The 25,537-nt window shown below is 43.5% G+C and overlaps 1 protein-coding gene across 1 annotated transcript; it reads left to right on the forward strand.

Annotated features, from left to right (window-relative positions):
• Nucleotides 1-3,595: 3,595 nt before the first annotated feature.
• Nucleotides 3,596-25,107, forward strand: s100b (S100 calcium binding protein, beta (neural)). The gene is made up of 3 exons (XM_068034622.1): nucleotides 3,596-3,733; nucleotides 18,739-18,907; nucleotides 25,064-25,107. Exons 1-2 carry the CDS (start codon nucleotides 3,596-3,598, stop codon nucleotides 18,883-18,885), a joined length of 285 nt encoding a protein of 94 aa, XP_067890723.1. The 3' UTR covers nucleotides 18,886-18,907; nucleotides 25,064-25,107.
• The last annotated feature ends 430 nt before the right edge of the window (nucleotides 25,108-25,537 follow it).

Genomic DNA, 25,537 nt, shown 5'->3' on the forward strand with positions numbered 1-25,537 from the left:
GTACAGAAGGAGGCCATTTGGCCCATCGTGACCGCACCATGTCTCCAAAAGAGCAATTCATTCAGTTCCATCCCCTCGCCTTCTCCCCATAACCCTGCACGTTCTTCCTTTTCATATAATAGTCTAATTCCCTTTTGAATGCTTCAATTGAACCTGCCTCCACCACGTTCTCAGGCAGTGCATTCCAGACCTTAACCATTCTCTGCGTGAAAATGTTTTTCCTCATGTCACTTTTGCTTCTCTTACCAAATACTTTAAATCTGTGCCCTCTCGTTCTCGATCCTTTCATGAGTGGGAACAGTTTCTCTCTATCAACTCTGTCCAGACCCCTCATGATTTTGAATACCTCTATCAATTCACCTCTCAGCCTTCTCTTCTCCAAGGTAAACAGTCCTAACTTCCCCAATCTATCTTAATAACAGATGTTCCTGGAACCATTCTCGTGAACCTTGGTGAAACAGTGCCCAGACATTGATTGGAACATAGGAACATAGGAGCAGGAGTAGGCCATTCAGCCCATTGAGCCTGCTCCGTCATTCAATACAATCATGGCTGATCATCCACTTCAATACCTTTTTCCCACACGATTCCCATATCCCTTTATGTCATTGGTATTTAGAAATCTGTCAATCTCTATTTTAAACATACTCAATGACTGAGCTTCCACAGCCCACTGACTAGAGAATTCCAAAGATTCACAATGCTCTGAGTAAAGAAATTTCTCCTCATCTCTGTCCTAAGTGGCTTCCCCCTTATTTTGAAATTGTGTCCCATGGTTCTAGACTCCGTAACCAGGGGAAACATCTGAGCTGCATCTACCCTGTCTATCCCTTTAAGTATTTTGTATGTTTCAATGAGATCACCTTTCATTCTTCGAAACTGTGGAGAATACAGACCCAGTTTCCCCAATCTCTCTTCATGTGATTTTTGCAATTTGCCTCTCAGAAGCTTCTCTGAAGATTTCCCCTGTCATTTATGGTATCATGAGAGGCAGCAGAATCTGCTACCAATCCTTGTAACCCATTGGTGTAGGGCACAGAATCAGAGCGGTTACTGCCTGTTGTCATTGCAGACTGTATATTCCCAAACAAGTCTTGAAAGCCCTGTGAGTGTGTCACGTACAGGCCGACCCTTGAAGCAGTGTCAGTTGCCACTCTGGAAACCATGAGTGTCCTGAGAACATCTTCCTGGGCCTTTGTTGCCACTCTCACACTCTCCAGTGTGTTCTGTAGATACTAAGAAACTTCATGCAATGTTCTACAGATTGGTGTATTGGATTCCTCCCACTCTGCAATCATCTCAGCTACATGCATGGAAACCATCTCTGCTATTTCCACTTGAGATCTGCGCTCCCAATTTATTGTTCCTTAGAAGACTGAATTCCTGTGATGTGACACCCTAGGGCTCCACAGCCAAAGGTAATCATTGCTTCAGCCTTCATGGAAGAACTAGACTCTTTTCACCTTGGCTGCTCATCTAATTGCCTGGCCTCTTCCTACAAGGCATTCCCGTGAATATACAGAAGCTTGTTTAGCCATGTAAACACTCATGTGACTCTTTAAATAATGGCAGCTAATTGCTTGACCGTTGTGATAATATAAAGTTGAAACAATCCGCACTTCCTTCTGCCCTCCTTTACCAACCCCATCTTGGCTGGCACTTCACCCGCTACATCACCTCTTGAAGCCTCTCCTGCTTGGCTGCCAATGAGTTGCAGAGTTTGCTGCTCAGGCACTCAAAGATTTCCTGATTGGTGTTTCCTTCTTCCATTGCTCTTTGGCACTGGTTATACTCTATCCTTTCCTTTGCAACAAGAAAACACAGGGGCTGCAATTCAATTACACTGGGGGTTTAAGATGAGTGATAGCAGATCAATTGCCTGTTATATAGCCAGCCCTGAATTTTCTACACTTAAAGGGAAGACAACCATGTGGGTTGTATAACTTGCAGATGATCTAGAACTGCCTGATTTACACCCATGAAAGAACTTTATTTTCATTGAGGCAAAGGAGTGTGACTGGCAAGGATAGTTTTTAATCAGCTTTATATCTGCATGCATGCTATTCTTATCAGACGTGTGGGTGCAGGCAACCTTTAAACATCTCTCCGTCAAGACTAGCAAAATCAACAGGAAATAAGCATTCTCCCATTGGTTTGGAGCTAACATGGTGCCTTAGTGTTGATGGGGTTGGTTGAAGAAGGGGGGAAGGAGGTTCATGTGGAGCATAAGTACCAGCTTGGACCTATTGGGTCAAATGGTCTGTTTCTGTGCTGTAAATATTTTGTAACTGTTGCCAGAGGTTTCCTGGTCATAAGTCAGATAATGACACTGAGTGGATGAGAGATGCCATTCCTACAGGGTATGCATGGCAAACAAAGCCTTCACTTCCCTTCACCAATCTGCTGAGGTCATTGAATCTCTTCCTACCTCAATGTCTCTGTCATCTTCCTCCTTAAGGTCTGCACTCCACCTCTATGGAGCTTCCTGCTCTCATTTTGCAGGAGTTATCTTCATGAGTTTATTTCAGCTAAAACAGAATCCACCAAAATATCTGGCAGCCCTTCCAGCAGCTGTCCTTTCCAATAGTTATAGCCCTATCACTGCATTCCTTGTGAGTACGAATACCTCCCTGCTGCAGGATAATGAAATGGCCCCTAAAACATTTCTGTTTTCAGTTAATCCTTATGACTATTTTAAACAGGTATTGTCACAGCCATTCCTCATCTCAAAGGGTGAGACATACATGAGTTTCTCAGCAGGTGGTGACTAGATAGAGATGGTGGTTGGACCCCTGGCTGATTTTCTTTCCTCCCGAGCCCAGGGATGATGCAGCCAATTGTCGTCCTCCCCGCACCCCACCAACCCCCTCCTGTTGTCCCAACTCAGATCAGAAAGCCCAGCACAGATTGAGAATCACATCTGGGGCATTCTGTTCATGGTGGCTTACTGATGCACTGCTTTTACCAATTGAGGTATTTGGGGTAATTGGATTTACCATGAGCGGTGAATGATTTCAGAAAAATAATTCAGCCCCCAGCAGGCGAAGAAGAGATCCCATTTAACATTTCTTCTGGTAATTTTCCAGAATATTGGGCATCCCGCTGTCTGTAAGAGGACATTATCAATTTGTATTATAACAACAACAACTTGCAATTATATAGCCCCTTTAATGTAGTAACACCAAGGCGCTTCACAGGAGCATTATTAGACAAAATTTGACTCTGAGCCGCATAAGGAGATATTGTGACAGTTGACTAAAAGCTTGGTCAATGAGGTAGCTTTTAAAGAGTGCCTTAAAGGAAGGAAGAGAGGAAGGGAGGCGGACAAAGAGGAGAGAATTCCAGAACTTAGGGCCGGGAAATTGAAGGCACTTCCGCCAATGATGTAATGATTATACTCGGGGATGCACAAGAAGCCAGAGTTGGCAGAGCGCAGATATCTTGGAGGGTTATGGAGGAGATTACAAAGATAGGGAGGGGCAAAGCCATGGAGTGATTTGAAAACAAGGATGATCATGTTAAAATTGAGATATTGCCTGTCTGGGAGCTAACCCATTCCCCTCTTTATACTCTCTTGCAGGGTTTTACTGACAGAATGTCTGACCTGGAGAATGCGATGGTCACCATTATTGAAACTTTTCACAAATATAGTGGAAAAGAGGGAGATAAGCTGAAGCTGAAGAAGGTGGAACTGAAGGAGCTCATTAACAACGAGCTCAGCAACTTCATTGGCGTGAGTATAGACAAGGTCTTTTTGAGCTACGTGGAGGGAAAGTAGGCCTTTGCATTGGTTCTGCTGACAGTGTTTGGCAGTGTATCTCAAATACTGGAGTCAGGACTCAGATTGAAGGTTTTTTTTTCCTCACAACAAACACCATTAACGTGAAGACTTTATTTATTGACTTCACACGAAGAGCTGCATTGGTCATATCCCCACACAAAGAGGGATGAGCTGATTTGGTGTTCAGCACAATTAGGTACAACAAAATGCATTGAAGTAGGACCTTCTTTTTTTATTAGTTGTTGTTCTGTGCCTTGTGATACCCAGAACCAGGAGGGCACCATGCTCCATGCTGTTGCAATGCTGTCATGAAGATCACAGGAGTGGCCCAGGGAGTGACTCTCCCTCTGATTATTTTTCTCTGTCTTCCCTCCTGTGGGTAAATGCCTGGTCAAAATTCCCAGCTTTCATATCAGCAATGTGGCCAAGATAGGCCGAGAGCAAAATGTATTTATTCATTCTTAGGATGTGAGCGTTGCTGGCAAACCCAGCATTTATTGCCCATCCCTAATTGCCCTTGAGAAGATGGTGGTGAGCTACCTTCTTGACTTCAACTGAGTGTCTTGCTAGGCCATTTCAGAGGGCAGTTAAGAGTCAACCACATTGCTGTGTGTCTGGAGTCGTATGTAGGTCAGACCGGGTAAGGACAGCAGATTTCCTTCCCCGAAGGACATTAGTGAACTAGATGGATTTTTTCAACAACCCGTTAGTTTCATGGTCACCATTGCTGATACCAGCTTTTTATTCCAGATTTACTTAATTGAATTTAAATTCCCCAGCTGCCATGGTGGGATTCAAATACATGTCTCTGGATTTGAAATCCAGTAACATAACCACTATGTTACCATATCCAAGAAAAATGAGGGACAGTGCCTAAGTACTTTCAAAGTGAAAGGGGAAAAGTTTAGGGGGGATATGCGTGGAAAGTTCTTTACGCAGAGGGTGGTGGGCACCTGGAACGCATTGCCAGCGGAGGTGGTAGATGCGGGCACGATGGAGTCTTTTAAGATGTATCTAGACAGATACATGAATGGGCAGGAAGAAAAGAGATACAGAACCTTAGAAAATAGGCGACATGTTTAGAGAGAGGATCTGGATCGGCGCAGGCTTCGAGGGCCGAAGGGCCTGTTCCTGTGCTGTAATTATCTTTGTTCTTTGTTCTTTGTACTGACACTCCCCAATCCCATGAGCATAACAAGATGGAGTGTAGGCTGTAGCAACTGCAGTTATCCTAGATGTTGAGGTAGATATTAAAAGTTAGTACTTGCTCCCAAGCGTCTCTTGGGAATTTGGGTGTGGAGGTCAGTATTTTCATTAATAACAGATGGAAAACCACCAAGAGTGCACTGGGTTCTTTACTTGCCTCGCTGCTGTGCTCCCCCCTTGCACAAAGGTCAATGCTAGGAGCAGTAAATTATAAAATTTGCTTACTGGCTGTAAGTACAGAGCCAGCTAGTGTACAAGTAGAGTAATGACAAATAAATACAAGTAGAGTATTAATGGGATTAGCATCCTTGAAAGTTAATAAATCACCAGGGCCAGATGAAATGCATCCTAGGCTGTTAAAAGAAGCAAGAGAGGAAACAGCAGAGGGTCTGACCATCATTTTCCAGTCCTCACTGGATACAGGTGTGATGCTGGAGGATTGGAGAATTGCTAACGTTGTACCTCCGCTTAAAAAGGGAGCAAAGGATATATTGGAATAATTACAGGCCAGTCAGTTTAACCTCAGTAGTGGGCAAATTATTGGAATCTATTCTGAGAGACAGGATAAACTGTCACTTAGAAAGGCACAGGTTAATCGAGGATAGTCAGCTAAGTTGAATTCCATTTGCCACTTTTCTGCCCAAATGACCAGACCAGCAATATCTTCCTGCAGTTGAGGGAAGACCTTGTTTGATCAACTTGATTGAATTTTTTGAAGAAGTAACAAGGAAGATAGATCAGGGTAGTGCAGTTTATGTGGTCTACATGGATTTTAGCAAGGCTTTTGACAAGGTCCCATATGGCAGACTGGTTAAGAAAATAAAATCCCATGGGATCCATGGAAATGCAGCAAAGTGGATACAAAATTGGCTCAGTGGCAGTGAGCAGGACACAAAGGGTAATTGTTGACAGCTGTTTTAGTGACTGGAGGGTTGTTTCCAGTGATGTTCTGCAGGGCTCAGTACTGGGTTCCCTGCTTTTTCTGGTGTTTATTAATGATTTGGACATAAACGTAAGGGGCATGTTCAAGAAGTTTGTGGATGACACAAAGATTGGCCGTGTGGTAGATAGTGAGGAGGATAGCTGCAGGCTGCAGGAAGATATTGTTGGTCTGGTCATTTGGGCAGAAAAGTGGCAAATGGAATTCAACTTAGGTGATGAGGTGATGCATTTGGAGAGGTCAAACAAGGCAAAGGAATACACGATTAATGGGAAAATACTGAGAAGTGTAGAGGAAGTAAGGGACCTTGGAGTGAATATCCACAGATCCCTGAAGGTAGCAGGACAGGTCAAAAAGGTGGTTAAGAAGGCATATGGAATCCTTTCCTTTATTAGCTGAGGTATAGAATACAACAGCAGGGAGATTATGCTGGAACTGTAAAACTCATTGGTTAGGCCACAACTTGAGTACTGTGTGCAGTTCTAGTCACCTCATTACAGAAAGGAAGTAATTGCACTAAAGAGGGTACAAAGGAGATTTACGAGGATGCTGCCAGGACTGGAAAAATGCAGCTATGAGGAAAGATTGGATAGGCTGGGGTTGTTCTCCTTGGAACAGAGAATGTTGAAAGGAGATTTGATTGAAATGTACAAAATTTTGAGGGGCCTCGATGGAGTGGAGATGAAGGGTCTATTCACTTTAGCAGAGAGGTCAGTGATGAGGGGGCATAGATTTAAAGTGATTGGTAAAAAATTAGAGGGGAGATGAGGAAAAACTTTTTCACCTAGAGGGTGGTGGGGCTCTGGGACTCATTGCCTGAAAGGATAGTTGAGGCAGAGACCCTCAACTCATTCAAAAGGAGTCTGGATTATGCACCTCAAGTGCTGTAAGCTGCAGGGCTACAGACCAAATGCTGGAAGGTGGGATTATAATAGGTGGATCGTTTTTCGGTCAGCACAGACATGATGGGCCATGTGGCCTCTTTCTGTGCCTTAAACTTTCTATGATGCTATGATTCTATGGAAGGTTGTTCAGGCAAGGCTTGTATCTGCTGGAGGTTAGAAAAGTAAGAGGTGACTTGATTGAGATATACAAGATCCTGAGGGGTCTTGACAGTGTAGATGTGGAAAGGATGTTTCCCCTTGTGGAAGAATCTAGAACTGAGGGTCACTATCTAAAAATAAGGGGTCACCCATTTAAGACAGAGATGTGGAGAATTTTTTCTCTCAGAGGGTCGTGAGTCTTTGGAACTCTCTTCCTCAAAAGGCAGTGGAAATAGAATCTTTTAAAATATTTTTAAGGCAGAGGTAGATAGATTCTTGATAAGCAAGAGGGTGAAATATTATTGGGCGTAGGCAGGAATGTGGATTCGATGTTACAATTAGATCAGCTGTGATCTTGTTGAATAGCGGAGCATGCTCGAGGGGCCGAGTGGCCTACTCCTGCTCCTAATTTGTATATTCATCTGTATGTATTGTCTGAGAAAAGAGGGGCCAGCGAAGGCTTCTCACTATATGCGAGAAGATGTGGGATACAGAAATATTTCCTCAGAGCCTTGAAGCTCTGCGCTGTTATTTTCATTTTCCTCTGTGACCTTTTGTTAATTAATGAAAATTTGGTGCATATCGTAGAATCAAGCAACAAAGAGCGACTAAGAATCCCTCTGGTTGCTATTGTGCATGTGACTGTGAAAATGTGCTCAATTCACTGTTTCCAGCAAAATCGGAAACACATTCTAATAGAAACCATTTAGAATTTCACAAAGAATACTGAAAGAAAAACATTTGCATCAGTGCATTTAAGATGTGCCTGCCTCACAGCAGCCAGCGGGGTTCTTAAGCTGCAAATATGGTTCTGGAGGGTAGTTTGTTGCTTTCCGATTGTTTTCGGTTGCACTTCCAGGCGGTATGAAGTCTGGTGTCAATGTTGATGTAGAACCTGCAGGTCTCATGCGTCACATCACAAATTGCTTAGATGTGCTGTCCCATATGGTGACATACTGCTTTGTTTTGCCTTTTTTATTATTCGTCACTGGTTATCTTTCTCACTGACGGAGTGCTATTCTAGCTGCGACACAACCCAATAGCCACCGGCCCTTGTGTAGGACCTTGCCCAAGCAACCATTTAAGTATAAGCATTGGCAACGAGTGCCAGCAGCCCATTCAACCATAACGTAGTGTAGGAGTAACTCTATAGGATCCAATGTTCACACTTGTGGAGATCTGGCAGGGATCACTGAAATCAATCAGGAACAGCACCCCAGTTGTCTTTCACCAGCCTAACTCAGGAGCAGTGGGACCTCTTAGCAACCTCAATAGCTATCAGCTAAATCAGCACAAATTTGGAATTAAACATTGACACTTCCTGGTTTATATGCCTCAGCTACTCATTTAATAAACTCAGGAAGCCATAGGCACAACATGCAACTTTTTTTTATTTGTTCCTAAGTATTTGAACAGCACCGACATCTTTTATTTATATAGCATCTTTAATGCAATACACCATCCCAAGGCACTTCACAGGAACATTATCAAACTAAATTTTGACACCAAGACGCATTAGGAGATATAAGCACAGATGACCAAAAGCTTGGCCAAAGAAGTAGGTTTTAAGGAGCATCTTAAAGGAGGAAAGAGAGGTAGAGAGGCGGAGAGTTTAATGGAGGGAATTCCAGAGCTTAGGGCCCAGGCTAAAATAGGGGATGCTCAAGAGGCTAGAATTGGAAGAGCGCTGAGAACTTTGAGGGTTGTGGTGCTGGAAGAGATTACAGAGCTAGGGAAGGATGAGGCAACTTAAAAACATGGATGAGAATTTTAAAATTCCTGGACAGCGAGCCAATGTAGGTCAGTGATCACAGGGGTGATGGGTGAACGGACTTGCTGCAGGTTAGCTTCAGGATCTGAAATTTATGTTTGTATTATTGTCTGGTCCATTAGCAGAAATGTACTTCTCCCCAGCTGCCTCCTGAAGCATGCTGGCTGATCTCCTAGTCTCCGACCATAACTGCGACAGCAAACAGGCAAGAACGTTAGGGAGACAGCCAGAAACTGGAAGAACCTGTTATGTTTTTGCCGGTTTGCTGGATATTTTATATATCTGTTTAATCTCAGAGCAATGCAGATATGATGCTAGTTTTAAATCAACAACAGGTTTATTTGCAGTAGTTTAAAATATCTCAGCTCTTAAAAGATTTCACTACAATGTCTCTATCAGAACACTTGTATTTACTAGAACTTTCCAGCCCTGTCTTCGTTTGTTTCAAAACATTAGACTTAAGTAATCAAGATTAGTGAACACTGCTCAGTAAACAGACTAATACAATCAAACCCAGATCAATCAAACCATTGAACACTACAAAACCCCATGGAATTTCAGGGCCCTTTTGTCTGTAATCCTCCTTCTCAGTTTTGGCTGACATTAGTGACTTTATAAAGTTTCTTATTGGTTGAGAACTTTTGTTTAAATTACGCTGGGGGCTGGGGGTGTTGGGGAAGGGGCAGTGAGCTGTGGGATGTGTGTGTATCCTTCTATTATTGGCAGCACCAAGTTTGTCGGGTGGTTGGGGGTGTGAATTCATGTTTAACCTTTTACTACTTACCACATAGTATCAAGTATGTGGGTCAAAGGGTAGTTTATCAGTGAAACTTGATTTTCAGTAATACAGAATCTACCCTCACAAATTGGAACAAAATAGCTATTGTGCTCCAGACACCAGAAGGCATCGAGGCAGCTTCCTCATTAACATTCTGCTTTGCCTTGCGACTTGTACATTGTTAAATTCACTGATGGTAATGTGACACCAGCAACAATATGCATGTATACATGGACAAACATGTCAGCAGGACAGCAGGAAGTGAAGGGATATAATTAGGGAGACTGAGCATGCAGTCAAAGAGCTATTAGGTATTTAGAAGAGGGGTAGAAGGGCAGGGTGCTTTTGGAAGGAAGTTTCTTCACTGCCAGCAGTAAAGATGGCAGCAGACAATACGATCAGTAACCGCTTCTCTTTCTGAGCTGTTGGCTTCTGAAACATTGACAAACTCGGTAACAATGGCACACAACATTTTCACATTTTTGCATGAATGCTTTAACCTAGTGGTCTAAAACTAAAAACTTATTCCTGTAACAACATCAACAATAACTTGTATTTATACAGAGTCTTTAATGCAGTAAAACGTCCCAAGCCGCTTCACAGGAGCATTAGCAAACAAAATTCGACACTGAAACACATAAAGCGATATTAGGTCAGATGACCAAAAACTTAGTCAAAGTGGTAGGTGTCAAGGAGCTTCTTAAAAAGAGAGGCTGAGAGGCTAAGAGATTTAGAGAGAGAATTCCAGAGCATTGGGCTTTGGCAACAAAGATATGGCCATCAAACGTGGAGCGATTAAAATTAAAGGCCAGAATTAGAGGAGCGCAGATATCTCGGAGGGTTTTGGGGCTGGAGGAGATGACAGAGATAGGGAGGGGTGAGGCCATAGAGGGATTTGAAAACAAATATAAGATTTTTAAAACTGAGGTGAAGACAGACTGAGAGTACATTTAGGTCAGCAATGGGGAGGGATGAATGGAACTCAGTGGAAGTTGATACGGATAGCAGAGTTTTGAATGAGCTCAAATTTAAGGAGGGTGGAAGGTGGGAGACCGGCCAGAAGTGCATTGTGATAGTCAAGTCCAGAGGTAACAAAAGCATGGATGAGGGTTTCAGCAGCAGATGAACTGAGGGTAATGTTACGGAGGTGGAAATAGGCTGTCTTAGTGATGGTGCAAATATGTAGGCGTATTGGGTAGGCGGTGGCGTAGTGGTATTATCACTGAACTAGTAACCCAGAGACCCAGGATATTTCTCTGGTGACATGGGTTCAAATCCCATCACAAGCAGAAGGTGGAATTTGAATTTAATAAATCTGGAATGAAAAGCTAGTCTAATGATGGCTATGAAACCATTGTCGATTGTTGTAAAAACCCATCTAGTTCACTAATGTCCTTTCGGGTAGGAAATCTGCTGTCCTTACCTGGTCTGGCCTACATGTGACTCCAGACCCACAGCAATGTGGTTGACTCTTAACTGCCCTCTGAAATGGCCTAATAAGCATCAGTTGTACCTAACCGCTACAAAGTTAATAAAAAGGAATGAAACTGGATGGACCACCCGGCATCAACCAAGGCACCGGAAACGACAACGGCAAACCCAGCCCTGTCGACCCTGCAAAGTCCTCCTTACTAACATCTGGGGGCTTGTGCCAAAGTTGGGAGAGCTGTCCCACAGACTAGTCAAGCAACAGCCTGACATTGTCATACTCACGGTATCATACCTTACAGACAATGTCCCAGACACTGCAATCACTATCCCTGGGTAAGTCCTGTCCCACCGGCAGGACAGATCCAGCCGAGCTGGTGGCACAGTGGTATACAGTAAGGAGGGAGTTGCCCTGGGAGTCCTCAACATCGACTCCGGACCCCATGAAGTCTCATGGCATCAGGTCAAACATGGGCAAGGTAACCTCCTACTGATTACCACCTACCACCCTCCCTCAGCTGATGACTCAGTACTCCATCATGTTGAACACCATTTGGAGGAAGCACTGAGGGTGGCAAGGGCACAAAATGTACTCTGGGTGGGGGACTTCAATGTCCATCACCATGAGTGGCTCGGTAGCACCACTACTGACTGAGCTGACCGAGTCCTAAAGGACATAGCTGCTGGACTGGGTTTGCGGCAGGTGGTGGGGGAACCAACACGAGGGAAAAACATACTTGACATCCTCACCAATCTGCCTGCTGCAGATGCGTCTGTCCATGACTGTATTGGTAGGAGTGACCACCGCACAGTCCTTGTGGAGACGAAGTCCTGCCTTCCCATTGAGGATACCGTCCACTGTGTTGTGTGGCACTATCACCGTGCTAAATGGGATAGATTTCGAACAGATCGAGCAATGCAAAATTGGGCATCCATGAGGCGCTGTGGGCCATCAGCAGCAGCAGAATTGTAATCAACCACTATCTGTAACCTCATGGCCCGGCATATCCCCCACTTTACCATTACCATCAAGCCAGGAGACCAACCCTGGTTCAATGAAGAGTGCAGGAGGGCATGCCAGGAGCAGCACCAGGCATACCTCAAAATGAGGTGTCAACCTGGTGAAGCTGCAACACAGGACTATCTGCATGCCAAACTGCGTAAGCAGCATGTGATAGACAGAGCTAAACGATCTCATAACCAATGGATCAGATCTAAGCTCTGCAGTCCTGCCACATCCAGCCATGAATGGTGGTGGACAATTAAACAACTAACTAGAGGAGGTGGCTCCACAAATATCCCCAACCTCAATGATGGGGGAACCCAGCACATCAGTGCGAAAGATAAGGCTGAAGCATTTGCAACAATCTTCAGCCAGAAGTGCCGAGTTGATGATCCATCTCAGCCTCCTCCTGAAGTCCCCAGCATCACAGATGCCAGACTTCAGCCAATTCGATTCACTCCGCGTGATATCAAGAAACGACTGAAGGCACTGGATACTGCAAAAGCTATGGGCCCTGACAATATTCCGGCAATAATACTGAAGACCTATGCTCCAGAACTTGCCACGCCCCTAGCCAAGCTGTTCCAGTACAGCTACAAGACTGGCATCTACCCTGCAATGTGGAAAATTGCCCAGGTATGTACTGTACACAAAAAGCAGGACAAGTCCAACCCGGCCAATTACTGCCCCATCAGACAACTCTCTATCATCAGTAAAGTGATGGAAGGTGTCATCAACAGTGCCATCAAGCAGCACTTGCTTATCAATAACCTGCTCAGTGACGCTCAGTTTGGGTTCCGCCAGGGCCACTCAGCTCCTGACCTCATTGCAGCCTTGGTACAAACATGGACAAAAGGGCTGAACTCAAGAGGTGAGGTGAGAGTGACTGCCCTTGACATCAAGGCAGCATTTGACCGAGTATGGCATCAAGGAGCCCTAGCAAAACCGAGGTCAATGGGAATCAGGGGGAAAACCCTCTGCTGGCTGGAGTCATACCTAGCGCAAAGGAAGATTGTTGTGGTTGTTGGAGGTCAGTCATCTGAACTCCAGGACATCACTGCAGGAGTTCCTCAGGGTAGTGTCCTAGGCCCAACCATCTTCAGCTGCTTCATCAATGACCTTCCTTCAATCATAAGGTCAGAAGTGGGGATGTTCGCTGATGATTGCACATTGTTCAGCACTATTCGTGACTCCTCAGATACTGAAGCAGTTCGTGTAGAAATGCAGCAAGACCTGGACAATATCCAGGCTTGGGCTGATAAGTGGCAAGTAACATTCGCACCACACAAGTGCCAGGCAATGACCATCTCCAACAAGAGAGAATCTAACCATTTCCCCTTGACATTCAACAGCATTACCATCGCTGAATCCCCACTATCAACATCCTAGGGGTTACCATTGACCAGAAACTGAACTGGAGTAGCCATATAAATACCGTGGCTACAAGAGCAGGTCAGAGGCTAGGAACCCTGAGGCGAGTAAATCACCTCCTGACTCCCCAAAGCCTGTCCACCATCTACAAGGCACAAGTCAGGAGTACGATGGAATACTCTCCACTTGCCAGGATGGGTGCAGCTCCAACAACACTCAAGGAGCTCGACACCATCCAGGACAAAGCAGCCCATTTGATTGGCACCCCATCTACAAACATTCACTCCCTCCACCACCGACGCACAGTGGCAGCAGTGTGTACCATCTACAAGATGCACTGCAGCAATGCACCAAAGCTCCTTAGACAGCACCTTCCAAACCCGCGACCTCTACCAACTAGAAGGACAAGGGCAGCAAATACATGGGAACACCACCACCTGTAAGTTCCCCTCCAAGTCACACACCATCCTGACTTGGAACTATATCGCCGTTCCTTCACTGTCGCTGGGTCAAAATCCTGGAACTCCCTTCCTAACAGCACTGTGGGTGTACCTACCCCACATGGACTGCAGCGGTTCAAGAAGGCAGCTCACCACCACCTTCTCAAGGGCAATTAGGGATGGGCAATAAATGCTGGCCTGGCAGCGTCGCCCACATCCCATGAATGAAAAAAAAAATGTGGTCAGAAGCTCATCTTGGGGTCAAATACAAGACCAAGATTGCCAGTGGTCTGGTTCAGCCTCAGACCGTGGCCAGGGAGAGGGATGGAGTCAGTGGCTAGGGAACAGAGTTTGTGGCAGGGATTGAAGATTATGGCTTTGGTCTTCCTAATGTTTGATGCGAGGAAATTACTACTCATCCAGCACTGGATGTCGGACAAGCAGTCTGACAATTCAGAGACAGTGGAGGGCTCTCACGAGAGGTGTTGATGAGGTAGAGCTGGGTGTCGTCAGTATGGTGCTGTTATACCTGCTATACCTGCCATATCATATTAAAGTTTTATAAGTAATGCAGACACCAAACTGTTTGTGAATCCATAAGTAAATGACTCAGTGTATATAATGCACTGGCAACAGTGCATCCAGAACTGGAATCTCTATACTTGATTAAGGTTGAGATTGCAGTTGTTAATACTGGGATATGGACATTAACACTGCCAGCTAGTATTGTCATAAACAACTGAAAATAAACCCATTTATAAACTGAACATCTCTCGCCAATATATTGAAAGTCTTGACACTTCCTGCAAGTGTACAGTTACTTCCTGTAGCTTTTGTCCTATCACACTTGATTTATCCTGTGGCTCATCATGGCCAATGCCACTTGATACCTGCTAATCCTATTGGAAAAAGCAAATGCCCTGGCTTAAGATGAGAGCATTCAGTCTATCAAGTCTCCATTGTTCTGTCTATGAATATGTTTTACCTTCTCTTCTCCAGAAGGTCCTACTCATACAGATAGAGAGAGGGATAAAAAAGGAGGGCAGGTAGCAATTTTGGTCAAAGAAACAATTACAGCTGTGAGGAGGAATGATATGTTAGAAGGATCATCAAATGAGGCCATATGGATTGAGCTAAGGAACAAAAAAGGGGTAGTCACACTGCTGGGAGTGTACTATAGACCCCCAAACAGTCAGAGGGAGAAAGAAGAGCAAATATGTAGGCAAATCTCTGAGAAGTGCAAAAACAATAGGGCAGTAATAGTAGGGGATTTTAACTACCCCAATATTAAATGGGATAGTTTTAGTGTGAAAGGAATTGAGGGAGCAGAATTCCTGATGTGCATTCAGGAGAACTTTTTTGGGCAATATGTAGCAAGTCCAACAAGAGAGGGCGCAGTTTTAGGAAATGAAGATGGGCAGGTGGAAGGAGTGGCACCGGGAGAGCATTTTGGTGGCAGTGATTATAATTCAGTTAGTTTTAACATAATTATGGAAAAGGACAAAGAAAGAACAGGAGTTATAGTTCTAAATTGGGGCAAGGCCAATTTTACTAAGCTGAGGAGTGATTTAGCAAAAGTGATCTGGAAACAGCTACTTGAAGGTTAACCAGTGTCAGAGCAGTGGAAGGCATTCAAAGGAGAGATTCAAGGGGTTCAGAGTAAACATGTTCCCTCAAAGAAAAAGGGTGCGATGGCCAAATCTAGAGCCCCATGGATGTCAAGGACCTTACAGGGTAAGATAAGGCAGAAAAGGAAAGCTTATGTTCCGAAGAAGGGTCACTGACCCGAAACGTTAACTCTGCTTCTCTCTCCACAGATGCTGCCAGACCTGCTGAGTATTTCCAGCATTTCTTGTTTTTATTTCAGATTTCCAGCATCCGCAGTATTTTGCTTTTATTATATATGGATTAATCAAGGATAGTCAGCATGGATTTGTTAAGGGAAGATTGTGTCTGACTAACTTGTTTGAATTTTTTGAGGAAGTAACAAGGAGGATTAATGAGGATAGTACAATTGATGTGGTCTACATGGATTTTAGCAAGGCTTTTGACAAAGTCCCACATGGCAGACTGGTTAAAAAAATGAAAGCACATGGGATCCAGGGGAATGTAGCAAGCTGGATACAAAATTGGCACAGTGGCAGAAACCAAAGAGTAATGATTGTTGGGTGTTTTAGCCATTGGAAGGCTGTTTCCAGTGGTGTTCTGCAGGGCTCAGTACTGGGTCCCCTGATTTTTGTGGTGTATATATATTAACGATTTGGACATAAATGTAGGGGCATGATCAAGTAGTTTGCAGACGACACAAAAATTGGCCGTGTGGTTGATAGCAAGGAGGATATTGATGGACTGGTCAGGTGGGCAGAAAAGTGGAAAATGGAATTCAACACGGAGTAGTGTAAGGTGATGCATTTGGGAGGTCAAACAAGGCAAAGGAATACCCAATTAATGGGAGAATACTGAGAAGTGTAGAGGAAGTGAGGGACCTTGGAGTAAATATCCATAGATCCCTGAAGGTAGCAGGACAGGTTGGTAAGGTGGTTAAGAAGGCATATGGAATCCTTTCCTTTATTAGCCGAGGTGTAGAAAATAAGAGCAGGGAGCTTATGATGGAACTGTATAACTCATTAGTTAAGCCACAACTTGAGTACTGTGTGCGGTTCTGATCACCTCATTACAGAAAGGATGTAATTGCACTAGAGAGGGTACAGAGGAGATTTACAAGGATGTTGCCGGGACTGGAAAAATGCAGCTATGATGAAGGATTGGACAGACTGGGGTTGTTCTCCTTGGAACAGAGGAGGCTGAGGGGAGATTTGATTGAGATGTACAAAATTGTGAGGTACCTGGATAAAGTGGATGGGAGGAGCCTACTTACCTTAGCAGAGAGGTCAGTGATTAGGGGACATTGATTTAAAGTGATTGGTAGAAAGATTAGATGAGGAAAACGTTTTTCACCCTGAGGGTGGTGGGGGTCTGGAATTCACTGCCTGAAACGGTAGTAGAGGCAGAAACCTTCAACTCATTTAAAAGGTGTCTGAATATGCACCTCAAGTGCTGTAACCTGCAGGGCTATGGACCAAATGCTGGAAAGTGGGATTAGGCTGGGTGGATCGTTTCTCGTCTGGCACAGGCACAATGGACCAAGTGGCTTCTTTCTGTGCCGTAAACTTTCGATGTTCTATGTTCATGTAGAGGTATATTTCAGTAGGCAGTCCTCTCAAAGCTTGCCCAATTGCCTACTTTCGATCTGTGATCCTTGGCCAGGAGTGTTGGTCCACTTTTCATTCAATGATCCAAACCCCTTTCTATTATCATGCAACGTCCACACAGCAGGGGTCATTGGATAGGGATCAGGGATGAGCATCCTAGTTGATTCGTTTTCCCCCTTCAAAGCCCAGAAATACTGATCCAATCATAGTCCTCAAATTGTTGTCCCAGTGGAAATCAGCTAACTCAGCAGGGATCAGAGATGGAATCTGGTCCCCATGGCTCAGTACCTGCATGTACTGTGTGACATGCATTGGAGTGAGTCAAGGGCTATAATGACCCAGGGATTCGAATGATGGTTACAGACATCTCATGTAATCTACGATGCCATATGAACTCCCTTGGTTGTTTTACAAGAGCCTAACATTGCCCATCTCAACTTCTTGAAGTGCAATGATTGTGTTTTTAGGGAATATTTTACTTCAGGTATTTTATTTGGTTAATGATTCTGACCATTCCAGTTGATGAGCCTCTGTTCCTACATCAAGGAAAGTGCTCTCTCTTCCAAATAGCTAAATGAATTTGCTGCTGTCCCGGGATTAAATTAAGAACATTCTACACTTTATTCTAGCTTTCTGATTTTATTACATGCCCTGACATAATCGTCCCTGACTTTGGAAGATGGCAGAATAACCACTTCACTGGACCGTAACTTTGGCTTTAACTGCCAATCAAATTTATTAAACAGTAGAAGAATAATTAACTAGTAGCGGGGGAACATAATAGATTTTGCTGTAGATTTTAAGACTATCTCACATAAGCAGGAAATAACAAATGGCCACACTGAATTGTACTGTACAAAACATCCCTATGTTCTTTCTTTCCCATTGTCCATGGGAGCTCTTTGATCTGAGAAACTCTCTGTGAAACTTCAGACAGCCTCCCCAGTTTGAACCAGACAAGATGAGAAATCATTTTCAAAAATTGGTTGCGACCAAGCAAATTGAAATAAATGTCCATTCAGTTCCAAAAGACCTGCCAATCATATATATGCAAACCAAAGTGGCGCAGTGGTTAGCACCGCAGCCTCATAGCTCCAGCGACCCGGGTTCAATTCTGGGTACTGCCTGTGTGGAGTTTGCAAGTTCTCCCTGTGTCTGCGTGGGTTTCCTCTGGGTGCTCCGGTTTCCTCCCACAGCCAAAAGACTTGCAGGTGGATAGGTAAATTGGCCATTATAAATTGCCCCTAGTATAGGTAGGTGGTAGGGGAATATAGGGACAGGCGAGGATGTGGTAGGAATATGGGATTAGTGTAGGATTAGTATAAATGGGTGGTTAATGGTCGGCACAGATTCGGTGGGCCTGTTTCAATGCTGTATCTCTAAATCTAAATCTAAATCAAGCCTACTGGATGTTTGTATTTGAATTGAATACTTGTCTCTTCTTCCAAACAACAGGCTCAAGGAAAATAACAAATTTTGAAACTTTTATATTGAAATAAAGGAATATTTTTGCAAGTGAATCTGTTTATAACTGCTTATGTATCATGAAAATGACAAGTTGGAGGAAAATCAGTCATGTAGTCCAATATTACGAGTCTGCTTCTTAAGTTTTGAGCTGCCTGACATGACTTTCAAATACCATGCATATAATTTTTAAAAGCAAAGAAGTTATTTTAAGGTGAATGTATGCAGGATGATCTGTACTGTACACGTGTGCCTTGCTTTTTGAAATTTGTGGGTTTTTTTTCAAAAAAAAAACCTTTAGGACATCAAAGACCAAGAGACGCTGGACAAGTTGATGGAAAGCCTGGATACTAATGGTGATGCAGAGTGTGACTTTCAGGAGTTTATTGCTTTCGTTGCTATGGTAACCGCAGCTTGTCATGAGTTCTTTGTGCAGGAAGACGAGTAGGTGGATCATATGGCAGCACAATGTAAGACATCATTTTCTTCATTTTTTTCCAATTCCAGTGGCTCGTGAGAAGCCAGAGTTATGATGAAGCGATCAAGCTTAGATTCTCGAGTTATAAATAAGAATCATTAATAAGCATCATCTGCCAAAATTATCAGTCCTCAGTCTGATCACAGCTCTAGAGAAATACACGTGTCCTGGGCCAGCCAATTATGCTTGCTTTCAGCTCATACTGAAAAGCGGTACTTTTATTTGACGATGGATTCAAGGCACAATGTTGTGACAGCATTGAGGCGTCTTCCTGTTGCTTCTAACACACGGTGTGTGTGACCTGTAAGAGCTTGACGTTATAGTGCAAAGGAAACTGAGGCTAGGGTGCTTGCAGAGAAGAGTAGAGAGAGTTTTATTTAATGCCTAACCCTGCGGTGTGCTGGGAGAGCTTCATGGCATTGGGTGGAAAGAAGGAACTTGCAGTCCTATAGTGCCTTAGCATATCTCTCAGAACCAGCTCAAATGCTTCATATAAATTGAATTACTGTTGTGTGTAAATCCATCAGCCATCTTATGCTTGTCACAGTCGCATAAACAATAATGATCCGAATGACCAATTACTCTGCTCTTGTTTTCTGTGGGTATAATGTTGGCCAGGGCAATTCACTGCTCCTCTTCAAATTGTGGTAGTAGATCCTTAGCATTCACCTGAGCATCACAACTAAAGAATGGCATATTCAGCATTGAAACAACATTCAGTACTGCACATGAATGTCAACCGAGATTACACAGTGAAGGCCTCGACTGGAGTTTGAACGCAGAGGCACTGACCACTGACCCAAGCTGGCACCTTGTAATGATGAGCAAAGTTATCAATTCCAACATTGGTATCCTTCACCCTGTACATAAAATTCACCAAAAGATGGATAAATTATATAACACAATCATCAGTCTACATCAATATAAAAGCAAAATACTGCGGATGCTGGAAATCTGAAACAAAAACAAGAAATGCTGGATTCACTCAGCAGGTCTGGCAGCATCTGTGGAAAGAGAAGCAGAGTTAACGTTTCGGGTCAACGTTAACTCTGCTTCTCTTTCCACAGATGCTGCCAGACCTGCTGAGTGAATCCAGCATTTCTTGTTTTTGCATCAGTCTACATCTGTCTGCTTACTGCCTTGACTTGTTTGCAAGTACTGAGAATTAAAATAAAGACTTGAGTGGAATGACTTCAATATTTATGAAAACCAGCACTCCTCAGCAATTGAAACACCCTCTGAATTGTTGTGAGGTGCCTGGAATGTATGATTTCAAGTACATAGCATTCTGCTTCCATGGCAACTCACAGACTGTATTGTTCAAGATTTAGGTTTTAATGTTTTCCAGCCTCTCCTCTAATGCATTTCTATTTGTTGTTTTTATAGTTTAGGGACTTGGAAAGATTTAAAATGGTAGACAAAGGCACTGAGCTATGTGTGGGATTGTTCTGTCAACTCGTTCCTGCTTCACTGAGCTAACCAGCTTAAAGCCTCTGAGTCACAATGCCAAGTTGGTGCCAATTTAAGGCTAATTGTAAGCACTATCACACTGTGGGCCTGCATCCATGTAGACAGTCCTGAACTCTGTATTTTGGATGCTCACAACTAGCAGAAAGAGGAGACTGTTTAATCCCATCATTCTGCATTAGATTCATACCTGGATCCCAGAAGTGAAAGCTTAGTGTGGCAGCTAACAGCACAGCTGTGAACCTGTTGTAACACCAAGGCAGTGATCTGCTTATTCATACTTTCCCTCACAGGGACTTGTCCTTCTGTCACATATTTCTTATTCAACATAGCACAGGCTTGAAACCAATCAGATCTCAGTTACCAGGAGGTTCATTAACACAGGCATGTAGTGTAGCCAGTCATGTGCTTCTCCATACTGTGTCCCATGGCTCATTTGTTACCGAATGAGGCACAGAGCTGACCGAGGAAGTGATTTCTATCAAGCAATCCACAGTCATTTTAGTCAATTTGTTTGACCAAACTCTTCAGTCCAAAAAATACCACATCATAGCTGACAAAGGACTTGCAACCAACCAAAGCAATGCAAACTCCCTTCTGAGTTATAATTATCACATCAGTTCCTCCCACATTGTCAAGCACTTAAGATTTTGATGTGTGCCAGTGCCGAGGGCATGAGTACCCAGCCTATCTAGATATTTCTATTGACCTCTATTTCACGACCTTGTTGTGTCCTTGCTGTGAAATGTGCAGCAGACCACTTTTAAAGCTTAGCTATTGTGTTTGATGGGCAAGCCCAAGAACTAAACAGTTATGTCAAAAATATTTTATTTGCAGTGCACTTTAATACAGTGGAGCCACTGTGCATTCGAGGCAAAAGGGAAGTAGCCTTCACATTGTGGCACAATAATATAAATTTATCTAATGGCTCCCTTCCTTTACAAGTACGGTGCAGTCTGAATGTCTCCTTTGGATTCTTGGTGTGAATTCCTTGGGGATGATTTTACATGCTTTCACCTGGCATTAATGAGACAGCAATGGCCTCAAAAAGGAGTGGATGACCTGACCACCCAATTAACAGCGGTGATGTGGCTGGCTCCGAAAGGGGCCGAAGGCCGGGTGTCAAAAGCACTAGCCTGTTTCAGGTAATGGGCCCCTTTAATATGGAGATCAGGGTCCTGTGATGTAAATTGAGTGGAGTAGCAAGTGCCTTACAAAACAGGAGAGAAACCCCAAACAGGAGCAGCTTGGAAAAAGTAGACAAGACAGGGAGCAGTCTTGGGAATTAACAACTAACAGACGAAACACAGAGCAAAAATAACAACTGGAGCAGTCCCGAACAATAAAGCAAGAGGATCAAACAGAGAGAGAGAGAGAGAGAGAAGAGGCTGAGAGATCAATAGGGAATCAGGCCTAAGAAAAGATGGCCTGGGGAGCAACTTATGTCAGAACAGTGCCTTGGATTAGTATGGAAAGCGGCAGAAGATCAAATCTTGTGGAGGGAAGAGAGAATCTTAGCAGAAGGTGCTCTGGTTGGGAAGAGGCAACAGTAGCAACAGGACAGGCCCTGAGGAGGGATGGGGCAGTGGGGAGAAGAAAACCTGAATCTGAGTCACCATTTTGAATTGTAGTCCCAAACCAGGACTCCCACCTTCATGGAATTGGTACAGTTTTTCAAATCCAGTGATTTCAAAGTAACAACGTTGCATATTTTAGGTTGAAATTTTCACCAAAAAAGCAAAGGATTTATGATAAGATGTCAACTGCTGGGTGCCCTTCGAGTGGACAATTTTTGTTGGTCTCACCCTGAGATGATATCACCAATTTCTCTACCACTGATGTCATGACTGCAGAGTGCTAATGAGGTATCAGATATCACAGCAGAGGGAAAAATGTCACACAAAATATCTGCAACCATCACTTGTAAAGCACTAAACTTGATAAGAGATGATAAGCAACTTTGGAAATGAATGGGTTAAGGGAATGGTAAACTGATTTTTATTCAGGTCAATGAAATGTTACACACATTGGAATAGAAGCCATGACATGTGTATGTGATGAAGGGACACCCATTAACAAAGGTGGAAAAGGAACTGAGTGAATACAAGCCATTTGATATGAAGTTGTGATCACCAAGAATAACCAAGAATAAAAATATCAAGAATAAGATGTATTTCAAAGATATTTGGTAAAAGTAATTTTAAATTTGTATAGATGTTTGGTGCAGCTACATTTCCCCTCAAAAGGACACTGACGTGTTGGGGATGGTGAAGAGAAGAACATCACACTTGGAAAACAAAGAACCTATCTTGTTTTCATGGGAGGAAGGATACAGGGAAGACACAAACTTTATTTTTAAAAGGCCAAATCGATACTGTAGGTGTCAGCAGTTTATTTAGTAGGACTGTGAGTAGCAAGCTACAAGACTTGAGTATAAAATGAACAAGATTCCTGCAAGACTCAGGAAGAGTACTTTCTCTCCACAAAACAATGAATGTGTGAAATAACTAAGGAAAGCATAGGGCCTATCAGAGATGTACAAGGGAACTTATGTGTGGATGCAGATGTAGGCAGGGTTCTTAATGAGTTTTTTTGTCTCTGTCTTCACAAAAGAGAGGAATGATGCAGACATTGTAGTAAAAGAGGAGGAGTGTGAAATGTTAGATATGATAAGCATAAGGAAAGAGGAAGTACTTGAGTGTCTGACATCCTTGAAAGTGGATAAATTGCCAGGGCCAGATGGATTGCATCCCAGGTTGTTAAGGAAGCCAGGGAGAAAATAACAGATGTGCTGAGGATCATCTTCAAATCCTCACTGGATACAGGCGAGGTGCCAGAGGATTGGAGGTCTGCGAACGTTATACCATTGTTTACAAAGGGTGCGAGGGATAAGCCAAATAATTATAGGCCAGTCAGTCTGACCTCGGTGGTGGGTAAATTATTAGAATCAATTCTGAGGCACGGATTTATCAGGGATAGTCAGCATAGATTTGTTAAGGGAAGGTCATGTCTTACTAAATTGATTGAGTTTTTTGAGGGAGTAACAAGGAGGATTGTTGAGGGTAGTGCAATGGATGTGGTCTACATGGACTTTAGTAATGCATTTGACAAGGTCCCGCATGGCAGACTGATCAGAAAAATAAAAGTCCATGGGTTGTAGGGGAATGTGGTAGGTTGGATCCAAAATTAGCTCAGTGACAGGAAACAAAGGGTAGTGGTCGACGGATGCTTTTGTGAACGGAAAGCTGTTTCCAGTGGCATTCCACAGGGCTCAGTGTTGGGTCCCTTGCTGTTTGTGGTATATATTAATGATTTGGACTTAAATGTGAGAAGCATGATTGGGAAATTTGCTGATGACACAAAAATTGGCCGTATAGTTGATAGTGAAGAGGACAGCTGTAGACTCCAGAATATATCAATAATTTGGTTGAGTGGGTGGAAAAGTGGCAAATGGAATTCAATCCAGATAAGTGTGAGTTAATGCATTTGGGAAGGGCAAATAAAACGAGGGAATACACAATAAATGGGAGGATATTGAGAGGGGTAGAAGAAGTGAGAGATCTTGGAGTGCATGTCCACAGGTCCCTGAAGGTGGCAGGACAGGTAGATAAAGTGAAGAAGGCATATGGAATGCTTTCCTTTATTGGCCGAGGTATAGAATTCAAAAGCAGGGATGTAATGCCGGAACTGTATAAAACACTGGTTAGGTCACAGCTGGAGTATTGCATACAGTTCTGGTCGCCACATTACAGGAAGGGCATAATTGCTCTGGAGAGAGTACAGAGGAGATTTACAACAATGTTGCCAGGGCTTGAAAGTTGTAGCTATGAGGAAACATTGGATAGACTAGGGTTGTTTTCTTTAGAACAGAGGAGGCCGAGGGGTGACTTAATTGAGGTGTACAAAATAATGAGGGCCCTAGATAGAGTAGACAGGAAGGACCTGTTTCCCCTAGTGGAGAGGTCAATTACCAGGGAGCACAGATTTAAGGTGATGGGTAGAAGGATTAGAGGGGACATGAGGAAAAACTTTTTCACGCAGAGGGTGGTGGGTGTCTGGAATTCACTGCCAGGATCAGTGGTGGAGGCAGAAATGCTCAATTCATTTAAAAGGTACCTGGACCTGCACCTGAAGTGCTGTAACTTGCAAGGCTACAGACTAGGTGTTGGAAGGTGGGATTATATTGGGCGGTGCAGACACGATGGGCTGAATAGCCTCCTTCTGTGCCGTAATTTTTCTATGGTTTCTATGGTTCTATGGAATCTTTGCAGAATGTAGAATCCATGATAGAGGGGAGCAGGTTGTCAGCTTGCTTTAGTTGGTAGCACCCTTATCTCTGAGTTAGAAGGTTCAAATCTCACTTTGACTGGCGCCTCAGTCCCCATCAATCCCCATCAGTTTGGTGTTCCTCGAGAATCCTGAGCTTCTGCAGTGGTGGCAACAGGAAAAAGTGGGGATGGAGTAGGGACTCCATTTTTAAAAATAAAGAATGGCCCTCTGGGTCTTCTGTAACCAAAGCAGTTATAGCAGGTAAACTCACTCGCTTCAACTGAAGAGCAGCAAAATCCCTATGTTGTCAGCAACAGGTCCTTCAAAAAAAGTACCAGAGGAGCTCTTGTTTATCATTTAAATTTATTTATTTAAAGTTATTTAAATTTATTCACTTTCTTTTCCTTCACAGGACACTGGAAGCAAAACGCATAGCAGGGCACTGCCTATGTAGACACTGCAGAAGTAATAAGCAGTTCCAGGCAAGCACGCCACTTGCAAACTAACCTTTGCCTCTGTGTAGTTGTGAAGAAGCCCATTATCCTGCTTAACGCACCGGGCTTCAATGACAGATACTGATGGACAGCAGTAATTCTGAAAGCAATGTAACTGAACTGATAATAACAAATATCATGTAATGTATAGATTTGTTTAACCAAGTAAAGGCTTAATAATGCCTCTTGGCATACCCGAAAGTCTAGATCAGTAAATAGTTAAACATGCTTGTAATGGATCCATAAATAAAATCAGTCACTTTGGACAATTGCACAATTTTGTATGGCTGATTTAGTTCCAGCTCTTTTCTGAAGATGCTGACTCCTGCTGAGTTGGGGCTGCATGAGCACTGGCTGATCTCCACTTCTTTATTTGTGAGTTTCAGTGGTGA

The sequence above is a fragment of the Heterodontus francisci genome, chromosome 7 (assembly GCF_036365525.1).
Source record: "Heterodontus francisci isolate sHetFra1 chromosome 7, sHetFra1.hap1, whole genome shotgun sequence".
In the NCBI taxonomy this organism is placed as follows: domain Eukaryota; kingdom Metazoa; phylum Chordata; class Chondrichthyes; order Heterodontiformes; family Heterodontidae; genus Heterodontus; species Heterodontus francisci.